At 32.1% G+C, this 17,173-nt stretch overlaps 1 protein-coding gene across 1 annotated transcript in view; it reads right to left on the bottom strand.

Moving 5' to 3' along the window:
• LOC134692403 (uncharacterized) overlaps positions 1-17,173 on the bottom strand; it is a 47,350-nt gene that overhangs the window by 28,244 nt on the left and 1,933 nt on the right. The window contains exons 5-11 of the mRNA XM_063552853.1: positions 15,712-15,986; positions 15,338-15,493; positions 14,690-14,903; positions 13,995-14,137; positions 13,128-13,620; positions 6,024-6,238; positions 5,037-5,223 (exon numbers count right to left, since the gene is read on the bottom strand). Coding sequence (XP_063408923.1) covers positions 5,037-5,223; positions 6,024-6,238; positions 13,128-13,620; positions 13,995-14,137; positions 14,690-14,903; positions 15,338-15,493; positions 15,712-15,986 — 1,683 coding nt within the window. The remainder of the gene's footprint in view (positions 1-5,036; positions 5,224-6,023; positions 6,239-13,127; positions 13,621-13,994; positions 14,138-14,689; positions 14,904-15,337; positions 15,494-15,711; positions 15,987-17,173) is intronic.

The raw sequence follows: 17,173 nt of genomic DNA on the forward strand, positions 1-17,173 counted from the left end.
AAAATCAAGTAGAAGATATAAATTCGTCATCCGACATTGACGATCTTTCAAGCAGTCGATATATAATATAAAAATACTATATCAATAATTAATTTCACCAAAAAAAAGGATACAGTTCTTAAAAATGTTTGAGTGAAATTTAATTACATTAAATAAGAGAAAAGGATAGTTCATAAAGAATGTAGGACAGAAAGTCACAGGACAAAAAGTCACAGCCAAAAAGTCACGGACAAATTGTCACAGTACAAAAAGTCACAATTTATTTTCGAAATTATTTTTCTAATTATATAATAACAAGAAAAAAATAATTTAGGAAAATACAAAATTTTTGATTTATTATATATGAAGTAACTTTGTTACTTAAAATTATTCAATAGATATCAATAACCAAATAATTGTTATAAAAATAACATGTCAAAGTGGCTTGATATCTATAAATGGCTTCATTTTGGCGTCAGATATATCCTTTGCATGATAAAATTTTATTTTTTTTCATTAATCAAGCTTCATGAAAAATTTCTTAAACAAGCAAATGAATAAAAATAATAGAATAACTATCACCTTACCAAGTATGACAGGTCTAAAATTTGAATCACTGAAGCTGTCACCAATAAATGTGTTATAAGTATGACATAACAGGGTTTTTTTTTTGGGGGGGGGGGGGGGGGGGTATTAAAAGAAATATTTTAAGAAGTTGTAAAACAGTAAAATAAATCCATATGTCTCTTCTCCTCCATAATAATCCCATTGAAAATGTTCTATGAGTTCTGTCTTATTTTTTTTAATATTTTTTCTGTGTGGTATATCTTCAGTCTTTAAATTGTTTTGTATTTTGTGACTTCTATCTAACTTCGACAAAGTTTGGCATAGGGGCTGTATAATATGTAAAATGAAAGCTTACAGTATTGACGGAAACTTATTGAATTGGTTTCAGGACTATCTTCACGACAGAAAACAGAGAGCAGTAATGCATAACAGAAATTTGAAAAAAACACGATAAACGATTATATAAAATTGAAACGTTTCATTTGTACGGCCCAATAATGCAATTGAGATGTTCCCATTCATTTATAACAATGATCTATTTAGAGCTAATATTATAAATGATCCTTCTTGTCATTGTGGGTCAGATATTGAGGATGTCTACCATTACTTCTTTGTTTGTCCAAAATACACATCATGCAGAAAAACCCTATTCAATAATCTTAACTGGCTATCTGAAAGCATTGTTTTAGATACAAAACTATTAATTTGCGAACACATTGAACTTTCGAATGAACAAAATATTCAAATTTTCAAACATGTTCAAAATTTCATACAATGGTCAAACAGCTTTTGTTAAGCCTTGATAGTCTATGATAGAGCGTTACTGTTACTGGCACGGAACATCATGATCGTCATCATAAGTACACACGTCATTGTCACATTATCATATGACTTTTCAAACTTTCCTTTTCTCTTTTTTACGAATGAAAGCTAGTATTATTCTATAAACTGTTTGCCTTATATGTATGTCCATTATATCATACTAGTATAATTGTAATTTTATATTGTCCATGTTGTATGATTTACTTGTGTCTAATCCAATTTGCTTTAATTCGGCAAATAAAATAATGTTTCAACTTACTCAGTCTATACTTATACATAATCTACTACTCCCAGGTCTGTATCAATTGGATGTATTTGCATTATTTAAGTTAAAACTATGTAATACAGCTTTGTGTCTTATGCAATATAAAGACTTGCATACATTCACTAGCCAAAATATTCGTTGCACATTCAAATCACCTTTTGCGTATAGTTTTTCACCGCAATTACCTTGCATCAATGGTCTGTCATTTTAAAAGCATCACTTGGCATCTCTTCACAATTATTTTTTATTAAGATATAAAATGATTATTAATAAAAGAATAAAATAATAAGGGTAAGTACTAATAACTTATTGCAATACACCTTTCATACCTGCCTTATTTCTATTAGAAAACTCATAGAAATTTATGTACCAACTACAGGTTATATATTAGTTATGGGGACTGACAGGCTTTTTTTTTAATTATTTTTTTACTTTAGAAGCATTACTTCTTAATTCTCTATTTATTTTGCTTATTTAATTATTGTTATCGTACTCCATTGTTTACAAAGTAAATTCACAAACCCAATATTTTCGATCCGCCCCCTTTTAAAAGCTGCACTGTCCAGTCCTTTTTTCTCTATTCTGTAATACCCCATATCCGACAGTTAGGTATTGACTATTGTTTATTCAAACAGGTTCAACAGATATGCATTACGTAACTTATATCCGTAACAATTGCCAACCTCACCTGTGAACCCAGTAGGTGAGCCCATGGATGTACACAGATTCGGCGCATGTTACGCAATAGCGCGTATTGCCGATGTCTTACATATCACCACCTGGGGGCATGACACCTGTAGCTTTCAACTTCAAAGGTAAATCAAGCGTTGTGGAGAACGCGTGCTGATACCTGTAACTTCTGATCAATGTTGATGACTTTTAATTTATTATGTCCAATTTCAGTGTACACACCTGCACACGTGAACAGGTAGTAAAGTACACACAGGAGGTACAAAATACCAATTTTTAATATTGAGATATATTTGGCTATACAATTATACACAAATATGACTGAACTATATAAAATCAAAGCCTGAAAGGCTGTAAAAGCAATTGCTGCCATGTTTATGTTTTGGGGACTTTTTTTTCATCCACAAATATTTAAGAATTAAACATGACAGGAGTGTTGTCTAGTGAGAATTGAGAAGGTTTTTATATCAATTAAAGACTTTAACAGAAAGTCATTTTTAATATGTTTTATATTTCACAAGGAGACAACACGTTTACCAGGCTAAAGTTGGGGTCAAATATACATGTGCAGAAACATATAAACTCCAAGAGAAATTATTATGGATTATCCCCTAGTAGTGTTTGTAACTGGGCAATAATTTCCTTTATTGATTTAATTTTCATAATTAATTTAAATTTAACACTTCATTTAAAACATTTCAACTTTCCAGACGCAAATGTTGAAAAACGGGAAAGAAACAAAATATTTTACAAGACATAGACATGTAAAAAATAAATATATATTTCAGCTGACTAAAAATATTTTCGTAATGTTACTTTGTCATCATTTCTTAAAAACTAAGTCCCAAACATTATTGCTCAGTTGATATGTGTCATCCTCATGCGGTACGAGATAACTATAATTCTCATGCAATCCCAAAAAGAGGGGCCATCACAGACAAACATGACATTAAATCCTCATTATACGAACAAGAACAAACAGCTCTAAGTTGCTTTGATATTTATCCAATTTTCAGGAAACATTGTGAAAATGATCTTCAATATTTCGAAAACATGTGAAATAAAATTGCAAACACGTACAGTGGACCGTCGAGGGTCAACAAACGTAGTAGACTCGTCCATTGGAAAGACGAGGATAATGGTTTCATCATTTGTCATGCATACCCAGTTTTGAATATGATATCCAAAAAGGATGTACTTTTTTTAATCTATGAAACTAGAAAATTCCAAATTGTAAATATCTCTTCATCTGGACTTGGCATCTATCACGTTTGGACGGGTCCATTTCATTAGTAAGGTGATCGATAAATCTTACGGAGTTATGACAAAAAAGGAAAACAAACTTATTGTTATGTGTTTCAACAAGGGTTTCGTTCCTCCAAATTATTTGCGCAAACAAATCAACAAAATAGGTCAGTTAACTTTGTCTATTTTTAGATTACAGGTAATCATTTGACACTACGTATAACCTGATAACCTGTGTAGTGATTTTGATTTTACGATAAATTTATGAATGAACGACAATTTTATGAATGAACAAGAGCACCTGACCTCTTTCTTAAAAAAACACCAATTAAACATATAAAACCGTATATTATAAAAGATAATTCAGTCAAATTTTCAATACTAAATCAACAACTGAAATGATTCCATATTTTGTTGAAACATCGTACGAACGGAAAACGGAATCGCAGGTATAAAAATGCATTTTTTTCACTCGGACGTCTATGTTTTTTTGATAGTCAAACGGTTGTCCCCCTAAATACAAAAATACATCTACAAGAACGTATGCTGAACTTTCTTAAATCCACTAACATTTTTCAAAAGTTTCAAGCTATGTATTGCATTAGAAAACATACATAGGTGTTTAAGAATGACAGACCAGGAGCCTGTTTAACAAAATACTATGGCTTGATCTGGGCGGAGTCTCTGATCTGGGTCACAAAGATGGCCATACGCGACGGCATGAAAGCAATATCTTTAAAAAAATTATAAAGTGAACCAAAAAATATTTGCGAAGAAAAAAAAAAATTTTCTTCAGCCTTTCTCTGCTTTTTATAAGCTCCCTGCGTATAGGTATAGGTGGACTGGGCTCAGCTGTTGTTGGTTGTTTCAATGGAATATCAGGTACGTATACTGCATTTGGAGTTTTGGCTTCATGGTAGGACATCCCTCGAGATTCTTCTTAACTTCTGGGTCACGATTAACAAACATTTGTAAAGTGGGCGGAACAAAGTCTATGACTAGTGCTTGGTAGGAAGTCCTATCTCTTCCTGGGTTAGATGATGATCTACTCGGAAAACGAAAAAAAAAATTCAAACTGTCTTATGCCTTCTGTTGCATCCACTGGCAGCACACAGAACCATTTTTAATCACTGTCATGCTTTTTTTTAAGATATTCGAAAATGAAATTGAGCTAATTATGCCTATACACCCGTCAGTCAAATATGATTGATGTAACCACTGACGTCACAGCCTCGTTCTGAGTGACTTCTGGGATTGAAATATGCATAATTAGTAGGTTGACAGATCGATACATTTAGATTCATTATTTAACCATTTAAACGATAATTATATTGCTTTCGATGTTTTTTGAGGGGTAATTATGTATAAATAAATATTTATTTACCAAAAAAAAAAATATAAAAAATCATGTCACATCTCCTTTAAAGGTGTAAACAATGCAAAAGGTCTAAGTTAGTGTATTGCTTACCATACGTATCATTCCATTGAGTAGGTTTTCCACCTCCATTGACACAGATAATAGACACGTAATATGTATGGTTATGTTGGAGAATGCCTTCAAATGATGAATTTATGCCAGATACATCGAGACCAACTGACTGAAACCTTTGAAGTTCTTCTCCACCAGGAGTTTTACCAATAGCCCAAAGGCTCTCCTAAAAAAAGATTGAACATTTCAATTGGGTTAACAATGATCTTAGTTACAGTGAAATAAGAAAAGAATGTGTCTGAGGACACGAATGCCCCCTTCAAGCTTTGCAATTTTCCAAGACAAAAAGGGACATAAACTGTTAATGACTCAAATTTATACTCTTTCTGTGTGTTGTATTTCTAAGTATTGTGCATGAGTTTCATGAAATTTACAAAAGGTAAACTTAAGGTAGAGTGCAGATTCAACTAGAGGCTCTCAAGAGCCTGTGTCGCTCACCTGACTCTACTTGGGTTTTTGAAATTATGTGAAAAAGATACTAATCATAACAGATACTTAAATATATAATGATTGAGGCCAAATTTGGTTTAATATTGGCTCCCTAGTTTAGTTTCAAACAGTGGATCTCTAAAAGAAAACTTTTGTATGTATTTCCCATAGAGCCCTATGTTACACTAAGTCTTCCACTGGTGGCCATCTTAGATGATGGATCAGATACAAAGTAACAACACTTGATTAGCACCTCATAAGGAACATTTATGGTTCATTCCATTGAGTGGTTCTCTAAAGGAAGACATGTGTATGCATTTCCCATCGGAATGGAATGGATGAGAAGACAGAAAGATGGAATTACTGATAGTCAAGAGTAACACTTTATACCCTCTTTCACTATGGTGGGGGCATAAAAAATACAGAAGTTATGCAATCCCAAGTTTTTGATATATAATTCTTCTATTCAACGTAATTGTTTAACTTGCTAAAATAATTTTCAAACATTTCAGTTCTCTAAACTAGACATTTTGTTACCTTTACAAGACTCTCATCATCAGTACATCTCCAAAAAGCTTTAATGGTGCTGTTTGATGCTTGATAACTTATTGGTTGAAACTGTCCTTGTTTTTCATCAAAGTAAATAGGAGTGGTCAACATGACATCAAGGTCAAACACTGGTCCAGTGACATCAATATAAAACCCTGAGGATGATGACAGAGCTGTGTCTCCAGAACCAGTCACAGCCCTTCCTGTTAAAATATCAGATATCTAAATCTAGTATTTACATACATCAATCACAAGTCTTACAAATAAACATTGAGGTGGTACTAAACACCTTAACTTAAATTTATTTGGCTCGTTAAATTTTCATAAAGTTTTGACAAAATATTAACTTTGACAATTTGACAAAAATACAAGAATATATAAAAAGAATTGAACCTCACAGTTTATTGGAAAAATTTCACTGCATATATAGTAGCTTGACAAACACTTCTTTTGATCAATTAGAAACATATTCACATAACAATAGAACAGGATACAAAACATTTTGCTTATTTTACATAGTTATTTCTCTGTAGTTTTATGTACCACCTTAAATAACTTTTTTCAATGAAGAAATTACAAAGTATCTTCAACTAATATGATCTGCATGAAAATGTACTGTTATGTTGAAACTACTTAATCCTGCATTTTATTTTAAATAAAATTATACAAATTTAGCGTTAAAACATTGCCAAGCCATTGCTTTAAATAATGCAACAGCCCTGATATACTACAACAGTACATGGACAAAAGTATTAGTAATTTCTTTTTTAACATATTCCCTATTATAAACAAGAGTGCACACACTGAAATGTCTCGCCTTCTTCACTAGTCCTTGATACTATCTTGATAGACCTAAATATAAAGCTTTATTACAACTGTCACATAAACTCAACATTAACCAAGAAAATGAAACATTGATCAACAAACCATGAAAATGAGGTCAAGGTTAGATGAACCATGCCAGGCAGACATGTACAGCTAACAATTCTTCAATGCAAAAAATATAGTTGACTTATTGCTAATAAATAAAGAAAATCAGACCATAACACAACACTTAAAACTGTGAAAATGAGGTCAAGGTCAAATAAAATCTGTCTAAATGACATATAGATCATAAAATATTTCCATACACCAAATATAGCTGACCTAATGCATAAAGTATTAGAAAAATAGACCAAAACTAAAAAACTTAACTTTGATCACTGAACCATGAAAATGAGATCAAGGTCAGATGACACCTGTCAGCTAGACATGTACACCTTACAATCATTCCATACACCAATTATAGTAGACCTATTGCATATAGTATAAGAAAAACAGACCAAAACACAAAAACTTTACTATAACCACTGAACCATGAAAATGAGGTCAAGGTCAGATGACACCTACCAGTTGGACATATACACCTTACAGTCCTTCCATACATCGAATATACTAGACCTGTTGCTTATAGTATCTGCGATAAGGACTTGACCATGAAAAACTTAAACTTGTTCACTGATCCATGAAATGAGGTTGAGGTCAAGTGAAAACTGTCTTACAGGCATGAGGACCTTGCAAGGTACGCACATACCAAATATAGTTATCCAATTACTCATAATAAGAATTTAACATTACAAAAATGCTTAACTTTTTTTTTCAAGTAGTCACTGAACCATGAAAATGAGGTCAAGGACATTAGACATGTGACTGACGGAAAGTTCGTAACATGAGGCATCTATATAAAAGTTGCAGGCTCGACAAAAAATTGAACTTGTTTTGCAATAAGTTGTTCATTAGATGTTCATCAAGATACATAATTCTACTTTTCTTTTATGTTTTCATATTTTTGTTTAAGGAGGCTTGAGGGTACAAAAATTTCAGCAAAAATTAAAAAATTTTTTTTCAATACAAATTTTATTTATGTATTACACTATTAGTTGTGACTTCATGATATGGTACAAAAGTCAACCAAAACATTATATTAGTTTTTGCCCCAGATGACTTTTTAAAAATGTTTATATCATTGAAAAAGCTCCAAATTATCTCCCTTTGGTGCAAAAAAGACAGTTTTTTTGTATTAAAATTGAAGTATCTTTTTTTTAACTCAATGGTTACCTATATTTTTTATTACTTTTTTCAAATAATATGTACTTAAACTACACAATTGTGAAATTTAAGCAATTTCTGTAATGAAGTTCTTTTTTAAAATTTGATATTACCTATTTTTCTCCTATTAGTTCAATAGAAAAAAAAGGACCTTAATAAAAATGCCTTTGCTCTTTCAAAGGCAGATTGTGAGCTTAAATTAACGGTGACCCAATTTATTTTAACTTTTTTTTCTATTAAGTATATCATAAAGGTAAGTTTTAGAAAAAAATAAAGAAATCCTATATTTATATAATCGCCAATTTGATTCCTTGTTTGACGGACCCGCCTGCACCTATTTTTTTCAAAACAGAATTTTTTTTTTTTTTTATATTCCCGCATCCAGAAATGTAATCATGTCCATTTCCTGCACCGTTTTTTTTGTAAATATTCTAAAAAGATATCAACATCTGTTTTTAAAATCACAGTCTTCCCGTCCCTAGGATTTTCATGGCATTCCATGTATGCCATCGTTTTTTCATGGAAAAAGGATGGAAACGATGTAAAATTTGATGAAATTCCATGAAATTCATGGCAAAAATTTTCCATGGCAAAAATTGCCATCCTTTCCATATTTGCCATGAAAGAAATTTCATGGAAAGGATGAAAATCTATGGCAATCGATGGCAAAGTTTGGACTTTAACTTTTTGGGGGGATGGAAACGATGGCAAACTTGGACTTTGAAAATTTTAAGGAAGGCAAACGATGGAAAAGCAGCACTTAGAAAATTTTCTAAGATGAAAACAAAGGCAAATTGGACTTAGAATATTTTGATGATTTGAAACATAAAAAGTTACTGAAAACATTATCAAAAATCTAAATACATGTATAGATTTAGCATATCAAAGAACCCCAATAATTCCAATTTTGTTGAAATCAAACAAAAGCTTTATTTTGGACACCGAGTTGCACCAACATGAATACTGGGCCCATATACAAAAATATAAATACATGTTTAGATTCAGCAAATCAAAGAACCCGAAGAATTTATTTTTTGAACCAACTTAAAAATTGAAGTTGGCCAATAATCAAAAATCTTAATCTAAATACATGTTAATATTCAACGTATAAAAGAACACCAACAATTCAATTTTTGTTCTAATTAAACTGAGTTTAATTTTGGACCCTGGGGCCTTAATGTGGACCAACTGGAAAACAGGACCCAAAGTAAAAAATCTGAATACACAGTTGCATTTGGCATATCAAAGAACCTTAAGAATTCAATTGTTCATGAAATCATACTTTGTCTTATTTTGGACCCTTTGGACCTTAATGTAGATAGACCAAATTGAAAACAAGACCAAAAATTAAATATTAAAATACACCGATAGATTTGGCCTATCAAAAAACTCCAATAAATAAATTCAATTTTTGATGAAATAAAACAAAGTTTAATTTTGGACCCATTGGACCTCAATGTGCACCAACTTAAAAATGGGACCCAAATTCCAAAAACTTAATACATGGTAACATTTAGCATATTAAAGAAGAACCCAATGAATTAAAGAATAAAACCCCTAAATTGAAAGGGTAAAGAAATATAAGCAATCTATACAAAGTATAAGAAAAGTATTGTTTTTGGCCTCTTTTTGGCCCCTTATTCCTTAACTGTTGGACCATAACCATTAATTACAATCCCAATCTTCCTTTTGTCGCCTTGTGTATAAATTTCACTTATAAAACTTAAGATACTGATTTAAGTGTCCTAAACAGTGTGTATGGGAAAAAGAGGGGGGTAAATCGTTTGATACTGAATTTCGTTGGAAAAAAAATTATATGCAATATTTTTTTCACATAGTATATATATTTGAATGATTTCTGCATAAAAATTACATGTACAGATATTTAAAATAGTTGAACAAAGATCGCAATTTTATGTTGTTCATATTTTCGCGGGATTTGAACAGGAAGTTATATTGCGCATGCGCATTACTTAATTTAAACTCGCGCTTTTCCAGTTTTTGAAAATTTGAAAAAATAGAACAACAAAGAACGAACAGTCGAGGAGAAAATTGCCGTTTATCAAGTATCATTATGGTATGTCGATATTTCTATGTGGTTAATACTGTTTTTCATATGTATGAATTGTGTCTAGAAACTCCAAATAGGTATCAAAATTGCACACAATCAGAGGAAAATATAACGTCAACATTGTATCCCGATGAAGGACGATGAAGTTTGGACACATGGACAGTCAACAGTGAACAATATATATTATCATATATAATTTCTTCCATTATACTACTTTTAAGTGCATTTTATGTTAGAAGTATGTTCATTTTAACCTAGGGTAAACGAGCTTAAAAATTCAATTAAGAAAAAAAAGGGGGGTTACACTGGCGTTTACAGTCAATAGTCATTACTGTGATCAGGTACATTTCCTGACATGGACACCAATAATATGTGTCTTTGTTTAGTTAACAACAGCGTGATTGTTCAGTCAAACTCAAATGATATTGAAAAGATTTTTTTCTGTAAGGTACATGTATGATAAGTATCTTAGTATTTACATAAAATTTTCAATGACATTTTACAGGCCTATTGTAGAACAGAACACCAAGAATCACAGCTTTCAACAGATAGTCAATGTACCATTCCCACAAGTAGCACAAACTTTATGGATACACCAAAGAAAGAAACCAGTGCCAAACAAGAAAAATGACCGCAATATATAAGTATGTATCACCACAATGAAAAATTATTAAAGGTCAATGTCACTTACTTTTACTATAAGGGTAAATATGCCTTCATCTACTGTTAGTAGAAAGACCATGACTGACGATTTATAATTATGTACATGAACTAAATCTGAGAAAATAAAACCAACAAAACAAACTATATGATATCTACAATCAACTGTTTCTTTTGTGGTCAGTAATAGTCACTCTCACCACGATTAATACATTATGTTAATAATACAGTGTAACTACAAATAGAGGAATATGGGGAAATGTTATTAATGCAGCAAGAGATATGGGTATAGAAAGCTATATAAACTTTTATATATAATTTGAACTTCAATGCCTGACATGATAGCTGTTGGAAGGTCGCTGTGTGTTAGAATACCAGGGAAATGCCATGGATGCCATACTTTCCATGGCAATCTGTAATTGTTGCCATCATTTTCATGGCAACCTGCCATAGATGCCATACTTTTCATAGAGGCCATATCAACCTGCCATTTAAGCCATACTTTCCATGGAAATCATGGCAATTTGCCATCGATGCCATGCTTTCCATCCTTTTATGATTTCATGGCAACGATGGAAATACTGAGTATACAATCCCTGTCACTCTTTTTTTCGATGCCATGGAATTCATGAAAACCATGAAAAAGCTCGTTTCAATACTCCATCGTTTTCATGGCAACAATTTTGCCATGGAAATTCCATGGAATGCCATGAAAATCCTAGGGACGGGTAACCTGTATATAACGATTTTAAACATAAAAGCACCCCACCACACTGTGTAAATATCTGTGAGAATATTTGTTATAGCATGAAACCTATTTATCCAAAGCGGGAGTGCTTCGATATAAATTTAGAACAACGGAAATACCTTTTAAGAACAAAAAAATGGTTTCTTTCCTCCTTACTTATATTCCCTATCAACAAATGTTCGTTGTTAGAATAAAGTACAAAGAACTTCTGAATGATTTGCCTTCAACTGCAATTATATTGTATGCTGGCGAAACAAAACTATCCATAGCCGCTGCATGTTTATGCACCTGTCCTGATTGATTCAGGGGCCTGTCGTTCAGCATCGTTTGTTGATGTTGTTCATTGTTATTTTCCCGTTCGGATATATAAATAAGATCGTTGGTTTTCCTGTTCGAATTGTGTACGCTAATAATTTTGGGGTCCTTTTTAGCTTGCTGTTTGGTCTGTATCGAAGCCCTGTGTAAAAGGCCGTACTTTGACCTGTGTTTGCTATTATCAGATTGAGAACAACCCACCCTCAGAAAAGGGGTCATTTTACTGATGTAGAAAAGAAAATAGAAATACCAACATGACCAAGGATTTGTTTAGTTCTTATATACAAAACCTTTGAAAACTTAGAATTTTGTACTCAAAAAGAGGAGAGTTACATTATATTTTAAACAACTTTTTCTAAAAGAGGGGTCCACTTATTTTGAATAATTATTAAACTGTTAAAGTAAATGTGTTAACATGGTTAAAGTCCAGGAATATAACAAAAATTCTTGGACATGTTTTGACCATTTAATACCAGATAGATATATAGTTCTTTGAGAAAATATGAGCCCTTTTGTACAAACAAATATATTATAACTTATAAAACATGTGATAGGGATAAATTTATAACATTAAGGGTTGCCCCCAAACTGAATATGACTTGGATGGAGAATTGTCTCGTTGTCATACATAGACCAGATTTAATTATTTCTTGGTGAATAGGGAATCAATGCTTCAGAAATTAAAGAAATGTCAAAGTACAAGTGATAAATCAAGTTTGAATATTGTCAAAACCTACTATTTTATGTTTACAAAAAAAAATTATAATCGCTCGCCTCTACTTTTCGAGCTTCGCCTCAAAAATTTGAAAATTAAATATTTTTTTATTAAAATTTTCAAATCGCTCGCTCGCCCCAAATTTTGGAGTCCAAAAATCTGTAGAACAAGAAATTAAATTGGTGTGGCCTTAAAAAAAAAGGATTTAGACGCACGCCCTTAAATATTGGTTTACCAAATTCAAAAGTTATACATGAACTTTTTTGATGTCCCAAATTACTAAATGCATTTTAAAGAAGTGAATGCTTTTTAAAAAAAAATTAATTTGGGTGTAAAAGTATAAAAAATGAAAGTAAACATTAATTTGAGCAAAACTCTATTTCTTTTGCTTCTTATAAATTTGAATTGAGATTTTCAAATCTCATAAAAGGAGATCTCCACAGACAAAAACATCAAATGTTGATCGAAGTGTTAATATATATAAAGAAACTTTACCTGTAAGATAGTATATAATGGTTTTGTTATATGAATGTCCAGTTTCATTCACATCCATGACATTTGGTATTAGGTTCAAGTCTGTCAATGTAAAGATGTAGTCCACAAGTTTATCCTGATCACAATTCTGGTCACAGTTGTATTTCGAACATTCTCCAAAGCAAGGTATACAAGGTATTACAACTTCTCTCAAAGGTTCAATATCTGTAAGAAATTTGTCAGTTCCGATACCAACTTCATACTTTATTATTGGGTTACTTCCTCCTCTGAATGGATCACCATAGCGACAAAGTGCACCAGTTGGTGGTGGTAGTATAAGATTTCTAAAATAGGCTTTCACAGAAAAAATATTAAACGGGTCTGTGATGTCTGGTACATAATTATCACGATTGAAGACATGCAACACTAGCTTGGTTGTTTTACTTAGATGTGATATTCCACAAAGTTCTGTTATTTCCTCTTCATTAATAGATACCAAAAGACATAAAGTTATCTGAAATTAAAATGAAATTTATCATCATTTTAATACCATAAGGATAATTTTTTTCCCCATTGATATGACTTAATGTAAAATTAGAATAAATAAGAGGAGCAATCCTAAATGTATTTTAATCTAGCTTGTTGGTTGGAATCAACTCTGAAGTCAAGCTAGATGTTAGAGATAGGGCAGCATGCTTTCTAACATTTGATAATCAAGCAATTTTCATTTTCTTTCAGTACCTACAAGAATTCTTTAATTTCAAATCAAATCTTCATGAAAATAAAAATACTGGGCTAGTTGCAGATCACAAATGCTTATTGACCAACAGAGAAATTGGAATTGAAATTTACACTATCTTCCCCCACTTAACAAAAATATTTTCTTACATCTACTGCATCATCCATTTCTGGTTTAAATATTATCTTAAAGTTGAGAAATTCTCCAGTGATGTTGTAATCAACAGATGTTTTCATAATAGGCTGAATATCATTGAAGGATCTACACCATGTCACAATCTTAGCATTTTGACCTGAAAAAAAAACCAAAACTTTTATGTTTTTGCTTTTGAAAGCACTGATCATAATTTATAAAAAATACTTAAGGTACTCAAACAAAAAATGTAGATTAGTCTAACTTAACATTTACAGAAATGTTAAGTTGAGATAACACTTTCTGAAAGCTTTTTAGCCTAAAATCTGATCACTGACCAAAGTATCTGTCAAAAATGTGTTCATTCAAACTTATAATTTCCTAAATAAGCAATTACAATTTGGTTGAGATACACACTGTAAGAATCAATGAAGCAAAAGAGAGGGTCAAACCTAAATCTATGATGTCTTCCTGACCTTTGAACTTCCACCTTTTTAATTACTAAGGATCACCTTTTCTTATAAAGAATGACCCATTTTAGGGAAGCTGTTATGATACATATATATCCCTTTTAAAAACTTCTGTACTTGTAGTGACTTAATTCTGATTTTTATATTTAATCAAATTTAAAATAATTCTGACATAATTCTTGTTCCAATTTCTTAAATAAAACATAACTGTACACAGCAAATAGGTTAATCATTTTTTTTACCATCCAAAATTTGAATGCCACATGACTTTTGTGCTTGAGGTATACTAGTATCTATGGGCTGTGAGACTTCACTTTTGTCTGGGTGATTGACCACTTCATATGGCTGTGTTGTTGTTTGTGCTATTGAAGGAACTGGAGTGCTGATTACTGTTGGTAGAGTATCGTTTCCATATTTGTCAAACAAATACTTGGAGCAATTGCAAAAATTGCAATCCTGAAAAATATTCAATTAATAAAATTAATAGAAATTTAATGTAAAGAAATGTTTTCCTTATTAAACAATAAAAATTGCTGCAATGCATCTCTAAATATATTAGCAACAGCATGGAGTTTTAAATATTTCTATTTGGATAGTGAATTTTTTTTTTCAAACATCATTGCTTTATACACTTAGAGTAATCAATAAATTTGAAGAGCTTCAACTGGACTGGATGTGTAAGAGTGACTGCTTATTCTTAATGGTTAGGCATTCTTTTGATGCTTACTTTACTACATTTTTTTGGATAGATTACTGACCGAACGCTTGCAGCTTCAATGTTCCATATTCTATATTTTGGTTATGTCTATAGGTTAAAAATATACATACACTGATAGACATAACCAGTTGACAACTGGCTAGTGTGACTTACCATGATGTATGACACTTACCTCAGGAACAGGATTTGACAAACAACATTGGCACACAGATGAAGCCCAGTCAATGTCTTCTTCATATTCATAAGTACCAATGCTAGTATCTTGGCCATCCCAAAACAAAATTTCTGTCACAGCAATCCCATGTCCTTTTGCTGGTTTCACAGAAACCTACGAAAATATTAAAAAAAAAACCAAATGTATTGGTATGACAGGAATGCCCATGACTGCAGCCTTATCTGAAGTGTGAAAACTGAAACAAAATAAAAAAATAATTTAGAAGTCATCCACCTTATAAAATATCAATAAAAAAATCAGTTCCAGGGAAAAAAACCAATTCTTACAGAAATATCTCTTATTATTCAGAAGGATTTAATATGCATTCTTACATGGTATGTGCCTCCATTTTCAAAGCTAGCTGATCTGTAATATGCTCCTGTAAACATCTGCTGGTTTTTGTGATCTCTTGCAAGTTTAACTGACACTTCATCATCATAAATATTCTTGTTGATGTTCTCTATTTTGTACAGAAGAGACCATTTCTTGCCTCTTGGGTCTTTTAGACCAACTTGTTGTAGTTCTCCCCAGTCAGGATCATTTACCATTGAAATATCTCTTGATGGACAGGATGATCCAACTTGATTGGAATAGTGCAAAAATGAACCTACAATGTAGAGTTATTTTAAAAACAGTGGAAACAGTATGTACCTACAGTGGTCAATTGATTGGTGCAGCTACATTTATATTCCTTAAGATTATGTCAATGCAATTTTAATCTTTATCTCGTTCTTGTATGTGCCTTCCCAAATCAGAAGCCTTATTTCAGTGGTTGTCGTTTGTTGATGTGTCACGTATTTGTTTTTCGATAAATTTTTGTTTTTCATCATTCATAGTTGCGTTCTTTATGAAAAAAACAACAAAACGTCGAAATAATCGTAACGTTATCGTGTTGCGGGCCGTAAAACGTTGATTTTTGACGTTTTTCACTACCAATAAGGTAACAAATTGATTATTAGACAAAAAATGAAGTCGGTGACCCTATGATTATTTTATATCATTAAAACAGAAATTAATGTGTCAAAAATATATAGTTTTTTAAGAAAAATCTATGGAGTAGAATTAGAGATTTGGCGATTTTAAGACAAATTTTAGAGGGTTTTTCGCCGATATTATGTGCTTTCTATACAAATGTTCACCCATATCAAGAGAAATCAATCTGCAACTTTTCAGAAAATAAAAGAGATAAATGTATTATTTTTTTAGATTTTCAGTTGTAGTTCAACGAGCCAAGGTTGTATGCAATTTTTTTAGCAAAATCTGCAACATAGCCCATTTACTGTTCCTTGACCTTAAGCATGGTAATGACTATAATATACCTATTCAAACTGATAGACTCAAATTTTCACACATATACATATCACATTCAGTCACGTCTCAGTCATTACAGCTGAACGGACGTGCTGGGTCAGCTCTCCTTTACCCGCTATCTTCGATGAGGGTTTACAGTTAGATATCAACGACTTACTACTTAAGATGACAGAAACCAATCCATGCCGTACAGATAGACGTAGTAGTTGGCGTACCCGCGTTAACATGCACTCCAAAACCATTGTATATTATGGGGAGTGTCAAGGCCGATTAACATCCGAGGGCTGTATCCTAGGCTGTTGGGTGATACGACCTACATTTCACTGCCTCACGGCTTTGGTCCTGATAATGCTTCCTGTCATCTTTTGAACTACGTCCGAGATCATCTACCAGTACTCCTTCATCGAGGTGAGCGGGCTGCCAAGCTGACCAAACTGGCCCTGAAAGCAGCCGTTGTGAAGAAGTAAAATCCAAAATAGTCAA

This window comes from Mytilus trossulus, chromosome 12 (assembly GCF_036588685.1).
Source record: "Mytilus trossulus isolate FHL-02 chromosome 12, PNRI_Mtr1.1.1.hap1, whole genome shotgun sequence".
NCBI lineage: Eukaryota > Metazoa > Mollusca > Bivalvia > Mytilida > Mytilidae > Mytilus > Mytilus trossulus.